Source organism: Stegodyphus dumicola, chromosome 4 (assembly GCF_044657685.1).
Source record: "Stegodyphus dumicola isolate Sdum_Otavi_A_Nest chromosome 4, ASM4465768v1".
NCBI classification, from domain to species: domain Eukaryota; kingdom Metazoa; phylum Arthropoda; class Arachnida; order Araneae; family Eresidae; genus Stegodyphus; species Stegodyphus dumicola.
Window position 1 is genome coordinate 88,768,078 of NC_140771.1, and position 18,912 is coordinate 88,786,989.

Below are 18,912 nucleotides of genomic sequence, written 5' to 3' on the forward strand. Positions count from 1 at the left end.
GAAGAGTAAATCTCGGGTGATAAATTTAAGGACTGTTTGTTTATATGATACAAATTAGAGTAAAGTTTCACTTACCACAAAGTCCAGCGAAGTCCATTTTGGGGAGGTTTCGAGCTTTCAAAACCACAACAGTAAGTCTGTTTGCTGCAGGTTGGTAGCAAAGAGACACAAGGAGTTCTCCCCTTCCTTGATAACGGATCTGAAATTACAAAAGAAACGTTTTAGCTGCAACTTAATTTGGCATGCATGCACATTTCCAAGAAAAAAATAATAATAAAACAATACGATTGAGTAAAAATTCGTTAATTTTCAAATAACTGCAGTCTATCTAGCTCAGGATGCAGACGCAGATGTATACTGAACTCTTCGTCCACTATCCCCTAAAAACATTCTCAGGCTACTACATAAAAAAAAAATTTTTTTTAAATGTGAATTTTTGGAAACTTGTGATTTGGGGTGAACTGAATCTCAGGGCTGTGACCTTGAAAAAAAAAGTTACGAGCTGAAAAAAGGCTACGAAAATGTGGTAATTTTATTTCGATATTATGTAGTAGGAATGCTTTGTAATGAAGAGAGATATCTAGCTTTAACGAAATTATTTCTAGTTCTCGAGATTTTCAAAATGTCAGTAAATAAAAATACTCAAGTGTGGGTGGAGAGTGATACATGATCTTATAGAGACCAAGATAGTCTTAATAGAAGGAGAATGGAGGTGGAATAACTAGCATATATTTGGCAGGGCTTCTGTAAATACATAAACAAGCTATTGGAATGAGCAAGTATATTTATACTGTTGTATCTTTGTGCAGCACGTAGCTCATTCTGAAATTTTTCAGACAAAGGCAGACAATGTGCGCTAAAAAAACAGTAACTTGGTAGATATGTAAATTTGAACACTTTTATATCCGAAGGCGATAATTTGCGGCAGTAAATGCAATTTATCTATCGCAGAATAATTTTTGAAAGAAATGAAAACTGAGCTGCCGTGAAAGCATTATCGTGCTGTGATTTTATATAACCTTAAAGCGGAGCTAAATCAAAAATAATAACGTCTACAATTAGCACATGGAAATGAAACGCCATCTTGTGCTTTTGTATTCAGATGATTCACAGAATTTCTTAGAGATCGAAATTCTCTCCTGGATGAAGATCACACAAGAATTTTGTCAGCTGAAAATGTGTCGGCCGTAAGCAAAGTGTTAATCAGTGATAATCGAATGATACAGAAGGAATTTAACATTAGATCCGCAGCTATACATAAAGTTATTCATAAACTTGGGTCCCCCATAAATTAACAGGACACCAAAAACCCAAGCATCTCAGAATCAATAAAGAAACCCTAAAACTGCTTAATGATGGTGGACGCCACGATATTTTTTAAAATATAAGTGGACATTTTTTTTTTTTTTTTCGTTCTAAGGAAAATATATATTTAAAGATGTTGAGCTAACCAAAAATTGTGAAAAGACAACGCACAATGAAAGACGTAACGTATGCCTTTTTCGCCAGAAGTACGGGACTAGCCAAAGGCATTAGAATATGTTAGAACAAAGAACCTAGTTAGAAGGCCAGTTACATCTAAGTGGTACACCACGAAGTGTCTTCCAGATATTAGGAAATTAATGTTTCATCATGATAATATATTTTCTCATTCAGCATGACTGATAGTCGAATTTCTTTAATAGAAGCACATCAGATTGATAGAACATCCACCCTATTTTCCCAATCTTGCTATTTATCATCTTTGGCGATTTTTACTTTCCTGTACGAAGTAAAGGTAGTATTTAAATCGCGAAAAATTTCAAGTATCGTATTTCAACGAAAATATCCATTTTGACAGTTTTCGAAGCCATTTGAACGATTTTTTTGCGTGACACCTACACGTACGGAAAGGATAAAGGACTTTTTTTTTTTCAAAAATGAATTCGTAAGAGATTTTGTTGGGACTTCGTACGTACGTACGTGCGAGATAAATACATACCTACGTACGTATATAGTTATCTCGCATAACATAAAAACGAGTAGCCTCAGAACGTTCAAATTTTGTATACGGGACTGTTATAACATGTAGCTGTGCACCTCTCTTTTTGGTTGCAATCGGTCTCACCAAACGTATATATATGTAAGGCGTAACAAAATACGATTGGCGACCTCAAAATTAACTATTCTAGATTTAATGTGCTACCCCCTAAATTCATCTGTTCTCTCAAATTCGAGATCTTTATATGTTACATAGCACTGCTTGAAAAAGGTAACTGAAACTAAAAATTAACCAATCGTAGCTTAGAATACTTTCTGCAATACTCGGTATAAATACCGCTAGCAAGTAAATACGTCAGCTTCCTTTCCCTAGCTTTCTCCTTCCAACATCTGGCACTGCTATGTCCACTTGCTTAAAACGACTTCGTATCCCTTCACCTGTATATATATTATTGTAATTGCTTATAATCTAGAAGTATTTTATCTGTGAAGAAATGGTTTAGTAAAAATTGGAAATTCTTCAAATTTGTTTATGTCAGCGTCATCTTTCTGTTTTTCCATTAAACCATCTAAGACTGCAAGCTGTTAAAGTATCCGATTCCTCCTACGCACCTAAAATACTACATTTTAATAAAGTCTGACGGGATCAACCTGGTGAAAGTTTCCCCCACGGAGTTCCGCTGACTGCGAAAACAAAAATAAAAAATTATTAATGCGTGCGTGAAGGTCACTGCGAGGAAATTTCCAAAAGATTCTGCTGCAGGTGTTCTCAACCGGTGGTACGCAAGAAAAACGTAGGTGGTACGCAAAGAAGCAAAGTTTTTTAACTATTAAATTCAAAAATTAAAACCCCAGCATCCTGATTGAGTTTTTTCACTATCACTCGTAAATTTATACGACCTGAGCTTTGTTCAAGAATGGTGGTGGTAGTAGTACTTTGTAGTGGTGGTACTAAAGGTTTTCAGTTTTTGATTAGATGGTACGCGTTAGTCAAAAGGTTGAGAACCGCTGTTCTGCTGCAAGTTTACTACGTGCTTTTTTTCCTGTGTATTCGCTAAAATGTTAATGTCGATCTCGGCATTATGATCGGTGAAAAAAATTGAAAAATCGTTGTGACGACATTTGGATGCTTCTAGTGAAATGTGTGCACGGATCATGTGATTAGTGAAATGTGTGCCATCGAGTGTTCAAGCATGTAATTAGTGAAAAGTGTGCATATCTTCCGAAAGATTCTAATGGTGTTTACGCGTGTCATCGAATATTCAAGTATAGTGTTTCAAAATGTTTCTCCAAAGTGTACTTTTGGTGCTTCTAAAAAATTGGCTATTCAGTGGTGATTATTTTGCAAATTTGTCAGTATTCAGTTTTCGGAAAAAAAAAATAAAAATTAATAATGTGGACAAGATCGCAAGCTAACTCTACAGAAAAAATTGAAATTGCAACAGTAAATATAGACAAATTTCAGTGTGCAGTGTTCGATGGTCAAAGTTCGGATATTCCAGTAGATAAATATTTTTTATTGTTCGAAAAGAAATGTGACACTAAAATAGTGGAGAGAAGGACAAGTCATTGGTGTTCTCCGAGTGAGTGCCTCCAAGGCAAGGCCTTATCTTTTTATCTACGAGAATGAGCGCAGTTGGATTGGAAAATCCTTTAGGATAAATTTCTTACGTATTTTTGCAGTGCGGAAACTGTTACTTTCAGTGGCTTTGTAATTGTACTTAGTCTTAATTCAATGACATTGACAAGTATTTCCGACAGAAGTTAAACTTTGCCGCGAGTTTAAAATTAGATTACAAATTTACAACTGACGTGTTGAATCAGGGACTATCAGAGCAACAGAAAATGTTGCTAACTGTACAAAATGTGCGTACGTTACAGGAATGGATATTTTTGGCTAGAAAAATTTTCCCATCCTCAAGTTCACAGGAACAACTTGATAACTCGTCGAAGCTACTGGCTAGGATCTTTACCTAGGCAGTCTCGGCCTCGGAGGTATACAAATCATAAACCTAGTGGTTCTGAAGGCTCCGAAAAGGTCACTAGTATGGGGTCTGGCAAGTCCTATAGCAGATGGCTCAGACCCAGTGTTCCCGGGGGCATATTTCACAAGTGCACATCTGTTTAGCCACCGAGGGAGTGGCTTCTAGGATGGACCAATGGGAATCCAGTCGTATGTCTGTTATGCCAACTGACCTTTCGCGTGCTTTAAGATTTAAGAAAGATGGTTGAAAATATTCTGCTACGCAATTTTCTGTACAAAATAATTAAAGCATCGTCGAGTTCTTCTGAAATTTTGCATTGCAAAGTTAGTTCAAATATAAGCAATTAGGAAGATTTCACTACCTGGTTGAAAGGATTTGAAATAAATGCAAACACATGTTGGATACTCCGCAAAAATATCCATCTGAAATATTAATTAAGTGGTGAATAAGATGAAGAAAGAAATATGTGAGAAAAATATTTACACCAATTATATATGTAAATAGAAGTCAGCAACTTTTTTTACAGTCTATATGAAAAAGATGTCCTATAATATAACAGCCAACACAGAATTTTACTAATTTGCATTCGTATACATTTAGTGTGTTAAATTTCACATTTAATAATTGCTCACTCTTAAATGTACTGTTTGCACAAGAAATACTCATAAAAAATAAATTTATCTTATTCACAATCAATATATATTCAATTTATTCACATATAACTTTTAATGTTAACAATGGATATAATCAGATCATGCACAATATGTATTTTGAATCTTACACTTAAAACATCAAAAGAATGCAAGCTCTGAAATAAGAAAACAATAGATTCATTACAATACTTCCAGTCCTTCTCAGCTCAATTAAAAAAACTATACACTTGAATTCTCTTAATCCACAGGTGTTAGTAAATGCATAATATTCGAGACTAACTGTAGCTCGAGTCATTTTCTCGATGTAAAGAGCGATAATATGCCGTGAACATCAATCCAAATATTAATGCGTGATAAAAATCGCGAAAGTGAAATGTCAGCGATTAATTAAATTCATAAAACGAAAGCACTACGAGATTTTCTACTTTTACGCCATACATTTATAACTGCGAAACAAATGCACTTTAAAACATAAACAACATACGCTCATATGCACGAAGATTTAGCGTCACAAGAGCAATAGAAGCTCATTGGTCCATTTTCGAAGCCCCTCCCTCAGTGGCTACGTTGATGTGCACTTGTGAAATATGCTTCCCGGGGTGGCGTCCCGGGAACACTGGGTCCCTCTGCGACGGGCAGCCTGAGCGACTGGAAATCATTCACTATGATTTGCTATTTGCCAGTCAACGACCGGTGTCGCAAAAGCTAAACGACCGTTGTCGCAAACCTGCTAAACGACCCGTGTAGTAAAAACGATGTTTCTTTCTCTTCAAGGTGCAAAGACGGAGGTTGAATTTCTGTGCCTGATTCTCAGGGGCTAAGGGACTCATAGTGCGGTTACATCTCACGAAGTGAGGAATGCCCAGATTGTTGTTGCTGGTGGTGTTGTTGGCCAGACACAAAAATTTTTAACTCCAAGGCAAAGTATACATCCAAATTTTTACCAGTCTCGGTATCATGCTGGCCTTTCTCAGGCGTTTTCCTGCTGGGTATTATGTTCCTCAAAATTAGGTATAGAGAAACTTCAAGCCACGACAAGTAGTTTATCCCTATAGGTCATTTCCTTCTTTGACTTATTTTAATGCAGAGTCTAAAAAAGTGTACAAAAATGGAAATATTTTAAGGTAAATGTTCACTTTAATAATCTAAATATCCCTGCTATTACTGAGACAGGGTCACAGGTTAATGTCATATCTGAAAATATTTAAAATTCTATTAATGCACAAATTGAAATTAGTGAAAGTAATCCCAACACAAAATTATATTATCTTTATCTGGAGGTCTTTCTGTGACTAAAGTAATTAAATCATCATGCAAAATTGGTAGACTCACTAATACTATAATATTTTACCTTGTGAATTCAAATTTGGCATATTTATTATTATCCTCATCTTGTGTTTTCTCACTTAAATTGCAATTGAATTTTAATAATTATGAAGTATATCAGTTTAAACGTATCGTAAGTAAAGGTATTCAATTAGATAAATATTTTCAAAATATTTTTGCATGTAAAAATAGTGTAAATACAAAAAAATTTGATAATTATGCTGAAAATAGTGAAATTGTGATCAAGTTCAAAAATTGTTAAGTAACTATAATCATATATTTGCTAAAAACAAATATGATGTGGGTTGTATCAATATTGAACCTCCACAAATAGGTTTAACTACAGAATTACCTACAGCTTCTCGACCCTATCGAGCATCTCCAAAAGATAATAGTGAAATTAAAAAAAAAAAAAAAAAAAAAAAAAAGATGAATTGTTAGATATTGGTATAATAAAACATTCCTTAAGTCCTTATGCTGCACCAGTAAGTTATAAAAGAGATGAACATGCAAAAACTAGATTGTGCATTGACTATTGAAAACTTAATGAAATTACTAAAACAGATTCTGAATCTATTCCTAGAATTAATGCTGTGTTAGATCAATTAACGAATGCAAAAACTATTTCTACATTAGACATAGCATCTGGCATGTAAAATCAAATGAAAAAGATACTGAAAAATTAGCCTTTACTATAAATTTTGGCATTTATGAATTCAATAGATTACCTTTTGGTTGGAAAAATTCCCCAACTGTTTTCCAAAGAGCCCTTACACAAATTTTAAAGAAATATGAAATTCAATTTGCTTTACATTAATTTGATGACATTATAGTATTTTCGGGAAATTTTGATGGACATCTTAAACATCTTAAGATCATAGTTGACATACGTGAGAAAGAGAATATAAAATTAAAACACTCTAAATGCAATTTTGCTAAAGAAAAAATAAATTTTCTATGATACGAGTTCAAGCAGCAAAATATAAGCCCAGTAATACAAAAAAAAATTCATGTCCCTAAAAATGTTAAATAATTACCTGTGTCAGAAGCCTAAAACCCAAAAAAGAATATTGCTCTTATGTGCGACGAATCAGACAAAACCAACTTGCGTCCAACAGCTTAATGCACAAACATGGGGACCAGTAGGACTTTTCTCCAGAAAATTGAGCGATACAGAACAAAAGTACAGCGCGTACGACAGAGAGCTGTTGGCAATATTTACCGCTATTAATACTTCAAATATCTGCTTGAAGGTACGAACTTTACAGCATTTACAGATCATAAGACACTCAAAAAAGCATTTTCCCAAAAGTATGACAAGCTCGCACCTCGACAACTTAATCAACTTAATTTCATAGGTCAATTCACTACTGAATATCCAACATGTGAGTGGTGCAGAAAATGAACCAGCCAGTGCTCTTTCTCGCATCGAAATGGTTGCTAATTTCATTCCTATTGACTATCAATCTGTGTCGCAAGCACAACAAAAGATTATGCAGAGCTTTTCAGCTCTGCTTTATCGTTTCCATCCTAAAAGTTTTCTATGACTTTCCGGAACAAAAGGACGGATTTTACCGAGTGAAATGTCGCAATACAGTTCTACAGAACTCTCAGACATTTTTAACTTCTTTGATTGCAGAACTGGATTTTCTTGGTCTAAAAGGGATTGGAGTACAGTGTCACGACACTGTACTGTCACGAACTGTATTGCGACACTGTCACGAACTGTATTGCGACATTTCACTCGGTAAAATCCGTCCTTTTGTTCCGGAAAGTCATAGAAAACTTTTAGGATGGAAACGATAAAGCAGAGCTGAAAAGCTCTGCATAATCTTTTCCATCCTGGACCTAAAGTAACAATGAAGTTAATTAGTGACCAATTTATCTGGCCCGCAATGAGAAAGGATGTCACAAACTTCACTCAAACTTGCATTCAATGTCAAAAGGCTAAAGTGTCTCGTCATGTACAGTTTCTTTTAACTACTTTTATAGTTCCAGATGAACGTTTTCCTCATATCAATATAGATTTGATTGGACCTCTTCCTTTATCTCAAGGAATGTCTTACTGTTTGACATGCATTCACAGGTATACTCGCTGGCCCGAAGCGTATCCATTGATAGGTATACAGGCAGAGACCGTAGCCACCGCTCTTTATGCAGGCTGAATCTCAAGACTCGGTGTGCCTGCGCAGATCACCACTGATCGTGGTAGTCAATTTCTAAGTGAAATCTTTCGAGAATTAGCTAAAAACTTTAGTATTCGCCTTTCTCATACCATCGTGTATTGCTCAGTAGTATACATGAAAAGGAAATTACTCAGTAGTATACAACGCCTCCTTTGCTCTGGCTATTACAAAAGGATACCGTACAAACATCGATAGTGGCAGCCACAATACTGGTGGGACTTTTGCCATTACATATTAGAGCAGCACAAGAAGCAGCAGTAACGACTGTTCTCCAATTACATCTCTGCACTACTTTTGGACCGCTATGCTATGATCCAGAGGAGTATGAAAAAAGGTCTCATAAATGCAACCCATCCTTCACACCATGGAAAAGGGGTTATAGCACACACCACCTCTCAGCACAGCCTCCATGAAAAAATAAGGCCAGTAAATGTCATCCATTCGTCTAACTACGGAAAAGGAGTCTCGGCCCACACATCATGGAAAGATGACTCTGACATAAAGGATCCATATTATGTTTATACGGATGGTTCAAAATTTGACAGACAAGTAGGCTGTGGCCTTATAGTAACTAAGAACAAGGAAACGCTGATAACATGGAAAGGTCATATGGGACAGAATAATTCAGTTTTCCAGGCTGAAGCAATTGCGATTCGCAAAGCTATCGAGTTAACAAGCCCCCCCAGTAGGATCCACTATTAATATTCTTACAGACAGCCTCTCGGTCATATATGCCTTACGAAATCCCAGACATCCTTCTCCTATCATAGCGGAGATTCAGGACACGCTGAAGGAGCATTCGTCAACAATGAATATCCTCATATCTTGGATAAAGGCGCATGGCGGCATTCAAGGTAATGAGGAAGCCGACAGGCTAGCAAAAGAAGCAGATCACAATATTGATGCACAATGCGCAATTACCAAACTCCCGTGGTCTCACATTAAAAAAGTGACAAGGACAGCAGCTCAGCACCAGTGGCAATGGGAATGAGACTCTACCGAACAAAGCAGGTGACAGGTGACAGCAGGACAGGGCACCCGGACGGCTTTCTATGACTACTCGAGTATTACCCTGGCCCTGCAACCATCTAGAGACTTCACAGTTGTAAGACGCTTAACAGATGTGTGCTCAATACATGCCACGTTACATCTATAGTATTATATGTGCACTGTCCATTACTGTGCTAATAGCCTTTCACGGCACGTCGGCTCGTGGATAACTAAAAAAAGTTACATTTCCATACTACGGATACACATACCATTGCTGTCCTAGCTACTTTAGTAAGCTTTGAGAATCTTATGCCAATTATGTTTATTGCATGTGCCCTATTCCGGCCTGCAGAGGTCTATGCCCATTTTTTCTAGCTTGTCCATTATGCTTTTAAGCTTTTGCCGCGTGCCTCGATGTTAGGAAGACCTATGGATATTACCATAAAGTTTCCCTCGATCGTCTCGAGTCATCCCCACAAATAACAAGATTTGTGACGGGGCACTGGCCTTTTCCCTCTTATTACTATGAGAGAGGAATTGCAAATATCGAAAGTTGTGTCTGTGGAGGCATTGGTAAACCAGACCATTACTTGACCCAATGCCCTCTAACCGCACAGTGGCATGTGCAGCTTCCGGAACAGGCAATTTCTCATAAGCGTTATCTGATCAAACAGCCAGCATTTCGCATCAAAATATGCAAGATAATGCAGAAACTGGAGGAATTGGGAACAGATTTGTGCAGTGGGGAATAGTTTCCTGTCAATCTTTCTTCTCTCTCTCTTCTATCTTTTTTCTTAATTGTATATATTATGAAACATGTATGTATTACGTCCACTATGTATGTATTATTTAACAGGCTCAATATATTATGAACTATGTAAGCAGGTATGAACTATGTAAGCAACTATGAACTATGTAAGCATGTATATGTATGAACTATGTAAGCAAGTATTATGAAAGATCTATGTATTATGAACTACTTGTATAGAAGCATGTAGTATGAACTATGTAACTATGTAAGCATATATTATGAACTATGTAACTGTAAGCATATGTTATGAACTATGTAAGCATGTATACAGGACCAATGTATGCCCTTATAGGCCCCATGAGGTGTTGCTCGGATAGTTGCGGAACCTGGACTAGACCCGAATAGTCTTAGTAAGCCGCACGGGTGTCCAGGTTCTGCTCTCAACTCAACTTATACCATCGTGTACCACCCACAAACCAAAGGCATCGTTGAAAGATGGCACATATCGCTTAAACTGTCCATAATGTGTCTTACATCTGTACACTGGATTACTGCATTACCTTCAGTTCTTTTAGGACTTCGGACCGCTTTTAAAAAGGAACTTAATTGCTCTCCAACCGAACTGGTGTACGGTCAAACTTTACGTCATCCAGGACAATTATTTATACCTCCCGACAGCAACAATCCGAAGAATGGCATCCTACAAAAATTAAATGACCATATAGGACACCTTCGACTGACTGCTACTACAAATCACTCCAAAAAACCGATCTTTGTGTACAAAGACTTAGATAAATGTTCTTATACGTTTCTACGTGCAGATGCAGTAAAATCCTCGTTGCATACACCGTACAGTTGTCTTTACAAAGTGCTTCAACAAAGTGATAAAAGCTTTAACATCTCTAAAAAATGACATGACATCACTGTGTCTGTCGACAGGGTAAAACCTGCTTATTTGGTCCCAGACGATGTATCTGAACCTCATAGTATAACTGATGTTCATAAAGCCTCATCACAGCAGCCAGCCTGTCCAGCAAACAAACAATCACCTGAAAAAAGTGCTCCTGTGAAAGCAAATTATCAAACTCGTTCAGGACGTCGTGTTCACGTTCCAAAACGATTTGTACAATACTAATTTTTTTTCTCTTTTTCAGATTTTTAGCGCATTCTTTTCCAGAAAGGGAGATGGTGTGGAGTTTTACCTTTCCCCCCACATTTGTTCAACATCTCTATTTCTCCTCCTAGCGCATGCGAAATAAGAATCTCATCTCTGAGCGACTGCAAAAAAGAACTCTTCCCTTCCATTTTTTACATTCCCTTCCATTTTTTTTTTTTTTTTTTTACATATCATATGCATATCAAACTTAATAATTGAGTCGACTACAGGAAAGTCACTTAATTTTTAAATGGTAGAGGAATATCCTATCATACCTTCCCCCTCCCAAAGAATAAACCGATCAGAGCAATTATCAAAAAAATACCTTCCTTTACCAAACCTGAAAATATTCTAGAGGTATTAAAAGAAAAAGAAATTCCAGTTTTATTCATAAAACAAATCACCAGAAAGCAAGATAATAAAATAATAAAACTCCCACTTTTCTTAACTGAAGTTGAACACAAAGTAAAAGGTAAAAAGATATACAAAATAACCCACATATTAGACCTCTGAGTTGTATTAGGTACTTTCGAAACCACACCTGAGGCCCACCAGCGGCCGAGCGGTCAAGTCGCTGAACACTGGTAGTTCGGTCCGAGGTTCGAATCCCGCGAACGGGTTGGCTGCATGGGCGTTTTCGTGGTTTCCCCCCCCATGTGTAACGTGTATACTAGCCAGTTTCCCTTAGAAAGTCCTCCACGAAAGGCATCCCTCCCCTTAGGCAGAGAGCCCTAGTGTTCTTTGCCATAATTAAATACACCACACCACATCACCAAAACCACACCTGGACCAAACAATGTCATAAATGTCAAAGATATGGCCACAGCAAAATCCACTGCCACCACAAAGCAAGATGTCTCAAAGGACATAATACATATTTATGTAAATAAGACAAAAAAAAAAAAAAAACCTGCCAGGAAATGTGTTGCCTGTGCGGAGGTCCACAAGTATCATCTTATCATGGGTACGAAATAAACCCCGATACCGTAAAACACAAAATCGCTCAAAAAGAAGCTCAGAAAGCATCCAAAAATTTACCACCACCAAAGGAAGAAAATGTCCCGCCAATGCCATCAAAACCTAAAGTTGAAAATGCTAATCAAGCAGCTCAAGCACCAGCCAATCAGGAAGCCGATTACTCCACCAATACCATACCCAATTTTCTAAATTGGATTGAAAATACATTTTAACAGGCTAAATCTTCATTTGAAAGATCTATACGTTTTAAGTCAATCCTGGAAAAAATCCAGATTGGCAGAGAGGCCTTCGAGTTAATCGCAAACACAAATTATGAATTCTAGGCTATATCGCCAAGCGTATCATCCTTACACCACTGCTGCAAGCAGTTTAAATGCTGCATTTTTGACCTCAATTGCATACAGCACAAGAATTTAGAAATAATAAATTGCTCTTAATCAGTATAACATAGACCTATTTTTAATCAATGAAACCCACTTCAGGCCTTGTAATAGATTCAATTTGAAAGGATGCAGGATCTATCGAAATGATAGAATGCATAACAGGGGCGGTGGCACCTTAATATTACCAAAACATTATCTTCAATCAACTTCTTACAATATTCCAGGTTCTACACATAGAGAACACAGCTATCATAGTCCACTCAAGAACAAACGAGCCGTTCATCTTTATTGGAGCATATAATCCCCCAAAGAATAATATTACAGACAATGATTTCAAGGTTTTAACAGACAGTCATCTTCCCATCATCATAGCTGGTGACTTTACTTCAAAGCATCCTACATGGAACTCAAGAAATACCAATCCAAATGGAGTTATTCTTCTAAACTTCCATAAAATAATGATTTAATCATTCATGGACACACCAGCCCTGCCAGATATCCCCATACAGGATCATCTGAAGTTTTAGACATTGTCATTACCAAAAATATTCCACATACTCCATATCTTGAAGTCTTAATTAAATTCCGATCATCTGCTGGTCAAATTCATATTATATGGATTTGAATGGTTCCCGCCTATAAAGAAAATAACTAACTGGGAGAAATTTAATAAGATACTGAATAAATTACCAGCACGCCCCAGATTATCCAATATTTCTGATATCGAGACACAGATAACTAAAATCAACATCCGCATTAAAATAATTTATGATAAATCTATAAAATTAGAAGAATTTCAGAAAACTTCCCTTCCAAATCACATCATAAAAAAATAAAAGATAGAAATCGCACTGTCAAATTGTGGCTATGAACAACAGATCCTACAAGCAATAAATTAATGAATGGTAAAATCCATGAAATAAACTCACGACTCACCGAATACGGATCTGAAGGTTGGGACGACTTATTAGATCAAAATCTCGTATGAAAGATTGCAAAATCGCTCCGGAGATCTCAGCATCACAATATTGGTCCGCTAAATACACCTAATGGCATAGCTCATTCCGAAGCCTATATGGTAGAGGTACTGGCTAATCATCTAGAAATTACTTTTGCTAATAATAATATGCATGATGAAGAAACAGAAAATTAATTAAAAAATTTCATACTCATCTATCTGATTGAATTGGCATAAATCGTCTCACCCCCCACCTCACCCATGGAAACTAATACCATTATTCAAAAATTAAAACCAAGAAAAGCCCCAGATTATGATGGCATATCAAAAAAAAATTCTAAAAGAGCTCCAAAGGACATATATTGTACTTCTCACAAACATTAACGCTTATCTTCGCCTCAACTATTTCCTGCAACAATGGAAACACATAAATATCATCATTTTTTTTAAATCGGGCAAGAATCCCAAAGATGTCAATTCATACAAACCTATCAGCCTTTTAAAAAAGTACAGGGAAAATCTTCGAACGAATGCTCCAAAAACGATTAATGCAGCATTTAGAAGATAATATAATTCAAAATGAGCAGTATGGATTTTGATCAGGGCATAGTACTCTGCATCAACTTTTAAACGTAACAGAATACATTTCTGAAGGTTTTCAAAAAAGAATACTATTGCAAGCTGTTTTCTAGACCTTGAGAAAGCTTTCGACAAGGTGTGACATGAGGGTTTACTCTTTGAACTACACCTTGCTAGGCTGCTTAGCAATTTCATCAAGTTAATGAGAAGCTTTAATGAGAAGACTTTTTGTTAATGAGAAGACTTTTGATGAGAAAGACTTTGATGAGAATTAATGAGAAGACTTTTTGTTGTTTGACTTCTAAATTAGTAATGCGAAGCGTTTTGAAAAACAGAACATTCCAAGTCAAAATTAACATAACTCCTTCCTCAAGAAAAATAATCAGAAGTGGAATGCCCCAAGATAGTGTCTTGGCGCCCTGTATCTTCAATTTATTCACAAATATGCCTATTCCTCTAAGTTCGAAAGGATATGCCTATTCCTCTAAATTCAAAAATAGTAAAACATGCCTATGACACGACTATTTTAAACAAATCTCTTCAACTCCAGCTGGCAGTTGAAAAACTTGAAACAGCGATTAATACCATCACACTACTGCAAAACTTAGAAGCTGAAAATAAACCCTTCAAAAAGTAATATATTATTATTCAAAAGACATTGCAAATTTACTCCAGTAGAAATAAACATCAAAATAAACCATCAACCTTTCGATTACAAACAGCATCAAATATCTTGGCGTCTACTTCGACCGACAATTATTATTCAAAGAGCATACAGAATACGCATTAAGAAAATCAATTGGAGCTAAAATAGCACTACATTCCCTCATAGGAAGAAAATGAAAATTAAACATCAGTATAAAGAAAATAATTTACATTACATTATTAAGACCGATGCTTCTCTACGCAATTCCTGTTTGGACCACACTATTCAAGACTTTTCGAAAGAAGATACAAGTTATCCAAAATAAAATCTTCCGAAAAATTTTAGATGCTCCTTGGTTTGTTCATAACCTACAAATCCACGAAGAATTAAAAATTAGACCAAGATCAAATCCTCACCACATGAATTAATTTCTTTGAAAAAAATCAAACACTCCAAAGACTAGCATAAACAGAAACAAGTTGATTTCGACCCCACAACTAAGCATGCAGCAAAAAGACCCAGGTTCATCTTTCACAATATCAAGTGGTGATATATATCCCATATATCAAATGTAAATAGTGCTTTTAAGAGACTTTGTTTATCTAATTCTTCTTTGCAAAGATATAGACTTTGTTTCCCTTGCAAAGTTCCAAAATAGCTGTACATAGTTGTATTTATCTTCAAAAAAACTTTGTTTTATTTTCTCCTTATATAGACTGTTCTCCTTTTCATCTTGAAAAGCTCTAATTTGTGTATATTGTGTTATCAATGTTATTCCATCCCCACAGTGCCGTACAGAAACGTGTAAATAGTGTAAATATTGTATATATATATATATATATATATATATATATATATATTGACTTTGTGCTTTTTACAAACCTAAGGCTAATTGTGACTTTGCGTGCAAAGCAAAACTTTGTATCATCTACGTAACTAATTCCCAAACTTTACATCGAAACGTGTATTTAAACCACAAATACACAAAAAAAAATATGAAGATGTGTTCGAACGGCTCTTCTAATAAATTCGATCAAGTTACGTACTCTAAGTATTTGTTTATGTTTTGCCTATGAACTCTAGTAACCAACGCCTTATGGCATATGACCAAGTTAGGCAGTGAAAGCAGAACCTGCCAAAGGCTACCCATACCATTCATAATCAAAGATCACAGTTCTGAGCGGTCGAGAACCTTCAATCTCATTTATGGACTTTGTGTTCTGAAATCTGTGAGTGATTTATTATCATTTGCGTTTTCTTTTATAATTAATTATTAGGATTTTGAAATGTTAATTTCTAAGGCATGAGCATTCATTTTAATGTTAGATGAAAAACTGAAATGTTGCTGGTTACTTAATTAATAACTCAGAAGGTGTGAGTTTTAAAATGTTTAATTGACATAACTTAAATTAACTGTATAGATGAGGGAAAATCGCAATGTTTCATAATAGAAAGTATCACTGATTTAATGTGTATTCAGTATTATATTAAGAAATTTAATTAATTACTAAATGTTTTGTTCAGTGATAATGATACATTTGTGATAAAGTAAATTACTAATAATTTGGTCATGATTTTGAGTGTCAAATATAAAATCGTGAGTAATTTTTAGATAATGTTTTGTAGGGGTAGTCTGGCCAGCTATTTAAAATTATAACATTCTACAAAATTTAATAAAGGTTTTAAATGATTTAATACGAATTTTATTTGGTGGTCTTCCGAAGTCAACCATGTGATTCTTACGGAAAAGTAGTAGGGAAATTAATTTAGTAATGCGGGGTAGTAAGGAAATTAATTTTTAAAGTGTGTTATAACTATACGATCGGATTAATTATTTTATTTAGAAATTGTGATTGACTTCCTACTTGTGGGATTTTACCTTCCCTGATGCTTTGAAGTGTCCTGAGTTTATATTTAAAAGAAAAGTGTTTCTGGCTATCGCTAGATTTATACTGAAATTTATGTGTTTTCAGGAAAGTCACTGGATTTAGTTTTATTTTAATGAGAGATAGCTTGTTGATGAATTTGATGCTGAAATACATTCTCACATTTTGCATTTTGTTTGGATAAGTAATTATTTTAATTTTTCTGTTACATCCAAAACACCAGGGAGGATACTTCTTTTCATTATTGACTTAAAGAGTTTGAGATTTAGAATTATATCATTTATTTTACTGTGTTGATGATTTATGTGATTCAGTCTAACTTAAAGTCTTAGTTTTACAATCACTAATCACTTGGAGATTAAACATTTTATGGATTTATTTGTTTTTCTTTTCTCCCCCCCCCCGCTTTTTTTGTCGCGGGACCAAAAAAGTTCAGTTCACTCAGTCGTGTTAATATATATAACTTTGGTACCAACGAATTTTAGGTTCCATCACCTTTTTCTCTTTAACACCACTATCTGGAGTTACTAACATTTCCAGTGATGTTCCTAAGAACACCCTACCCGAATTATATTTACAACACATTCATATATGAAACTAGCAGAGATTTTGCTCATATACAATATCTTTTCGTGTTTGCAGTCCAATAAGATCTATATACAACGTATGCAGTACAATAACATAAATACATATATAAATACATTTAAAACATAACTATAGAAACATAACAATCTAACTAAATTAAACATTAGAGGTTTGCATATATAAATTTACGATCATTTAAATTTTAAAAAGATCATTGCTTAACTAAATACAAATCCATTTAAAGTTTTCAAGTAAAATTAAAATATTTAAAAATATGCTTTAAAGTGCACATGTTGTAATTATTATAACTAAGATAAAATTTTAATTACTATGTTTAGTAGCTAAATGTCTATTTCAGTTCTAAAATGACTACAGAAAGACACATTGCAACCCTTCAGCATTACAGTTCCAATTTTCGCGTAGGTTGACAGGCGTGAAAATTTCGGGGACTTACGTACCCCTATATTTTACACTAACAATGTCGCGGTCAAGGATTTATATATTAAAATTTCGGGAGATAAAGTATACAGTCAAAAGTCTTTAATCCGGACTCGTCGGGACTTCGACGATTCCGGATTATCGTTTTTCCGGATTATAGATCAGCAGTTTAAATCTGGTAAGATGGCATGCAGAAATTATAAAATTAAAAATATGAAACCTTAATTTATGAAATAAAGAGCAATTGTGATCTAAAGGGTACCAAAATTTACCAAAAAAATAGCTTAATATTTATTTGTTTACTTTATTAAACATTTCTTTCTACGCGCGCATGCGTAAAGCATACATTACGCATAGTCGAAATTAGAAAATTGCAACCAGAAAACTATTTGATGTGTATTCGTGATATTTATAATGACGAGGAATTTGATTTAAATCATATCAAAGACGGAGTACATCGAGATGAAATGCTTACTACATTTAGTAAGGAATTATAAGCCGAATAAAATAAAAACATCTGCCCTGAAGGTAAGGATAGTGCTGACAGATCAACTTCCAGTTCATTGCGCGCTGCGTCGTTCCCCCCCCCGCGCAGTGCAGTGTGAAATTGATAAACAGATTTCGGAATGGTTAGAGAAACAAAGGATATGCCTTTAGCCATTTTTTGGGCGAATTCCACTTTTTGTTTGAAAATGCTTTCGTAGTCTTATGATACATTGTCAAAACGAAACATGCTTTCGCTTTGTAGATCCTTCGGCAGCTCCAGAATCGGAAATTCTTTTTGACATAATTGAAAGTTCAAGCTTACTTTTATAAAATTGTTTTAACAGTCTGCTAGAAATAATAAGCCGGATCCAATTAGAAGATTAAGGAACAACGCAATCTGCAACATTAACTGAAATAGATAATTTTAGCTTAGCTTATACCGTCCGTTATACATTAAACGCGCATGCGTAAATGTATTATGCGCATGCGTTAACGCATTATGCGTTCCTGCATGCGCATTCCGACCCTGGTTCGAATATCTCGTACTGGATAGCGGCAGGGGTATTTCTCGGTTTTCCCATTTCTAACATAAACATGAACTAAAATCCCTTAAATTGTCCCCCTCAAAGATATAGTTCTTCTCGTAGATACATGGAAGATATAGCTATCTCTTCATATGTTTTGCCTTAACCGACTAGGGAGGAAATAAAAGCTAAGCAAATAATTTTATAACAACGCTTTCCTTATAGGCTCAGTTTCAATTATTTTTTAATGTACAATTTTTCTCACGGGGAAAAATAATTGCACAGGGGTGTAAAGCGGAGACAGAATTTGTTTATTTTAGCTGCAAGCATTTGTAACGGTGTCTACCATAAAACTGCTGACACTTTTATTTATATATTTTATTATTACACTTATACCATAAAACTGCTGACTTTTTATATAA

The 18,912-nt window shown here is 35.3% G+C and overlaps 1 protein-coding gene across 2 annotated transcripts in view; it reads right to left on the minus strand.

The window, feature by feature from the left end:
• Positions 1–18,912, minus strand: part of Syt4 (Synaptotagmin 4) — a 127,277-nt gene that overhangs the window by 6,254 nt on the left and 102,111 nt on the right. For both annotated transcript variants that reach the window (XM_085815188.1, XM_085815187.1), the window contains exon 4: positions 76–199. In XM_085815188.1, the coding sequence (XP_085671314.1) occupies positions 76–199 (124 nt within the window). The remainder of the gene's footprint in view (positions 1–75; positions 200–18,912) is intronic.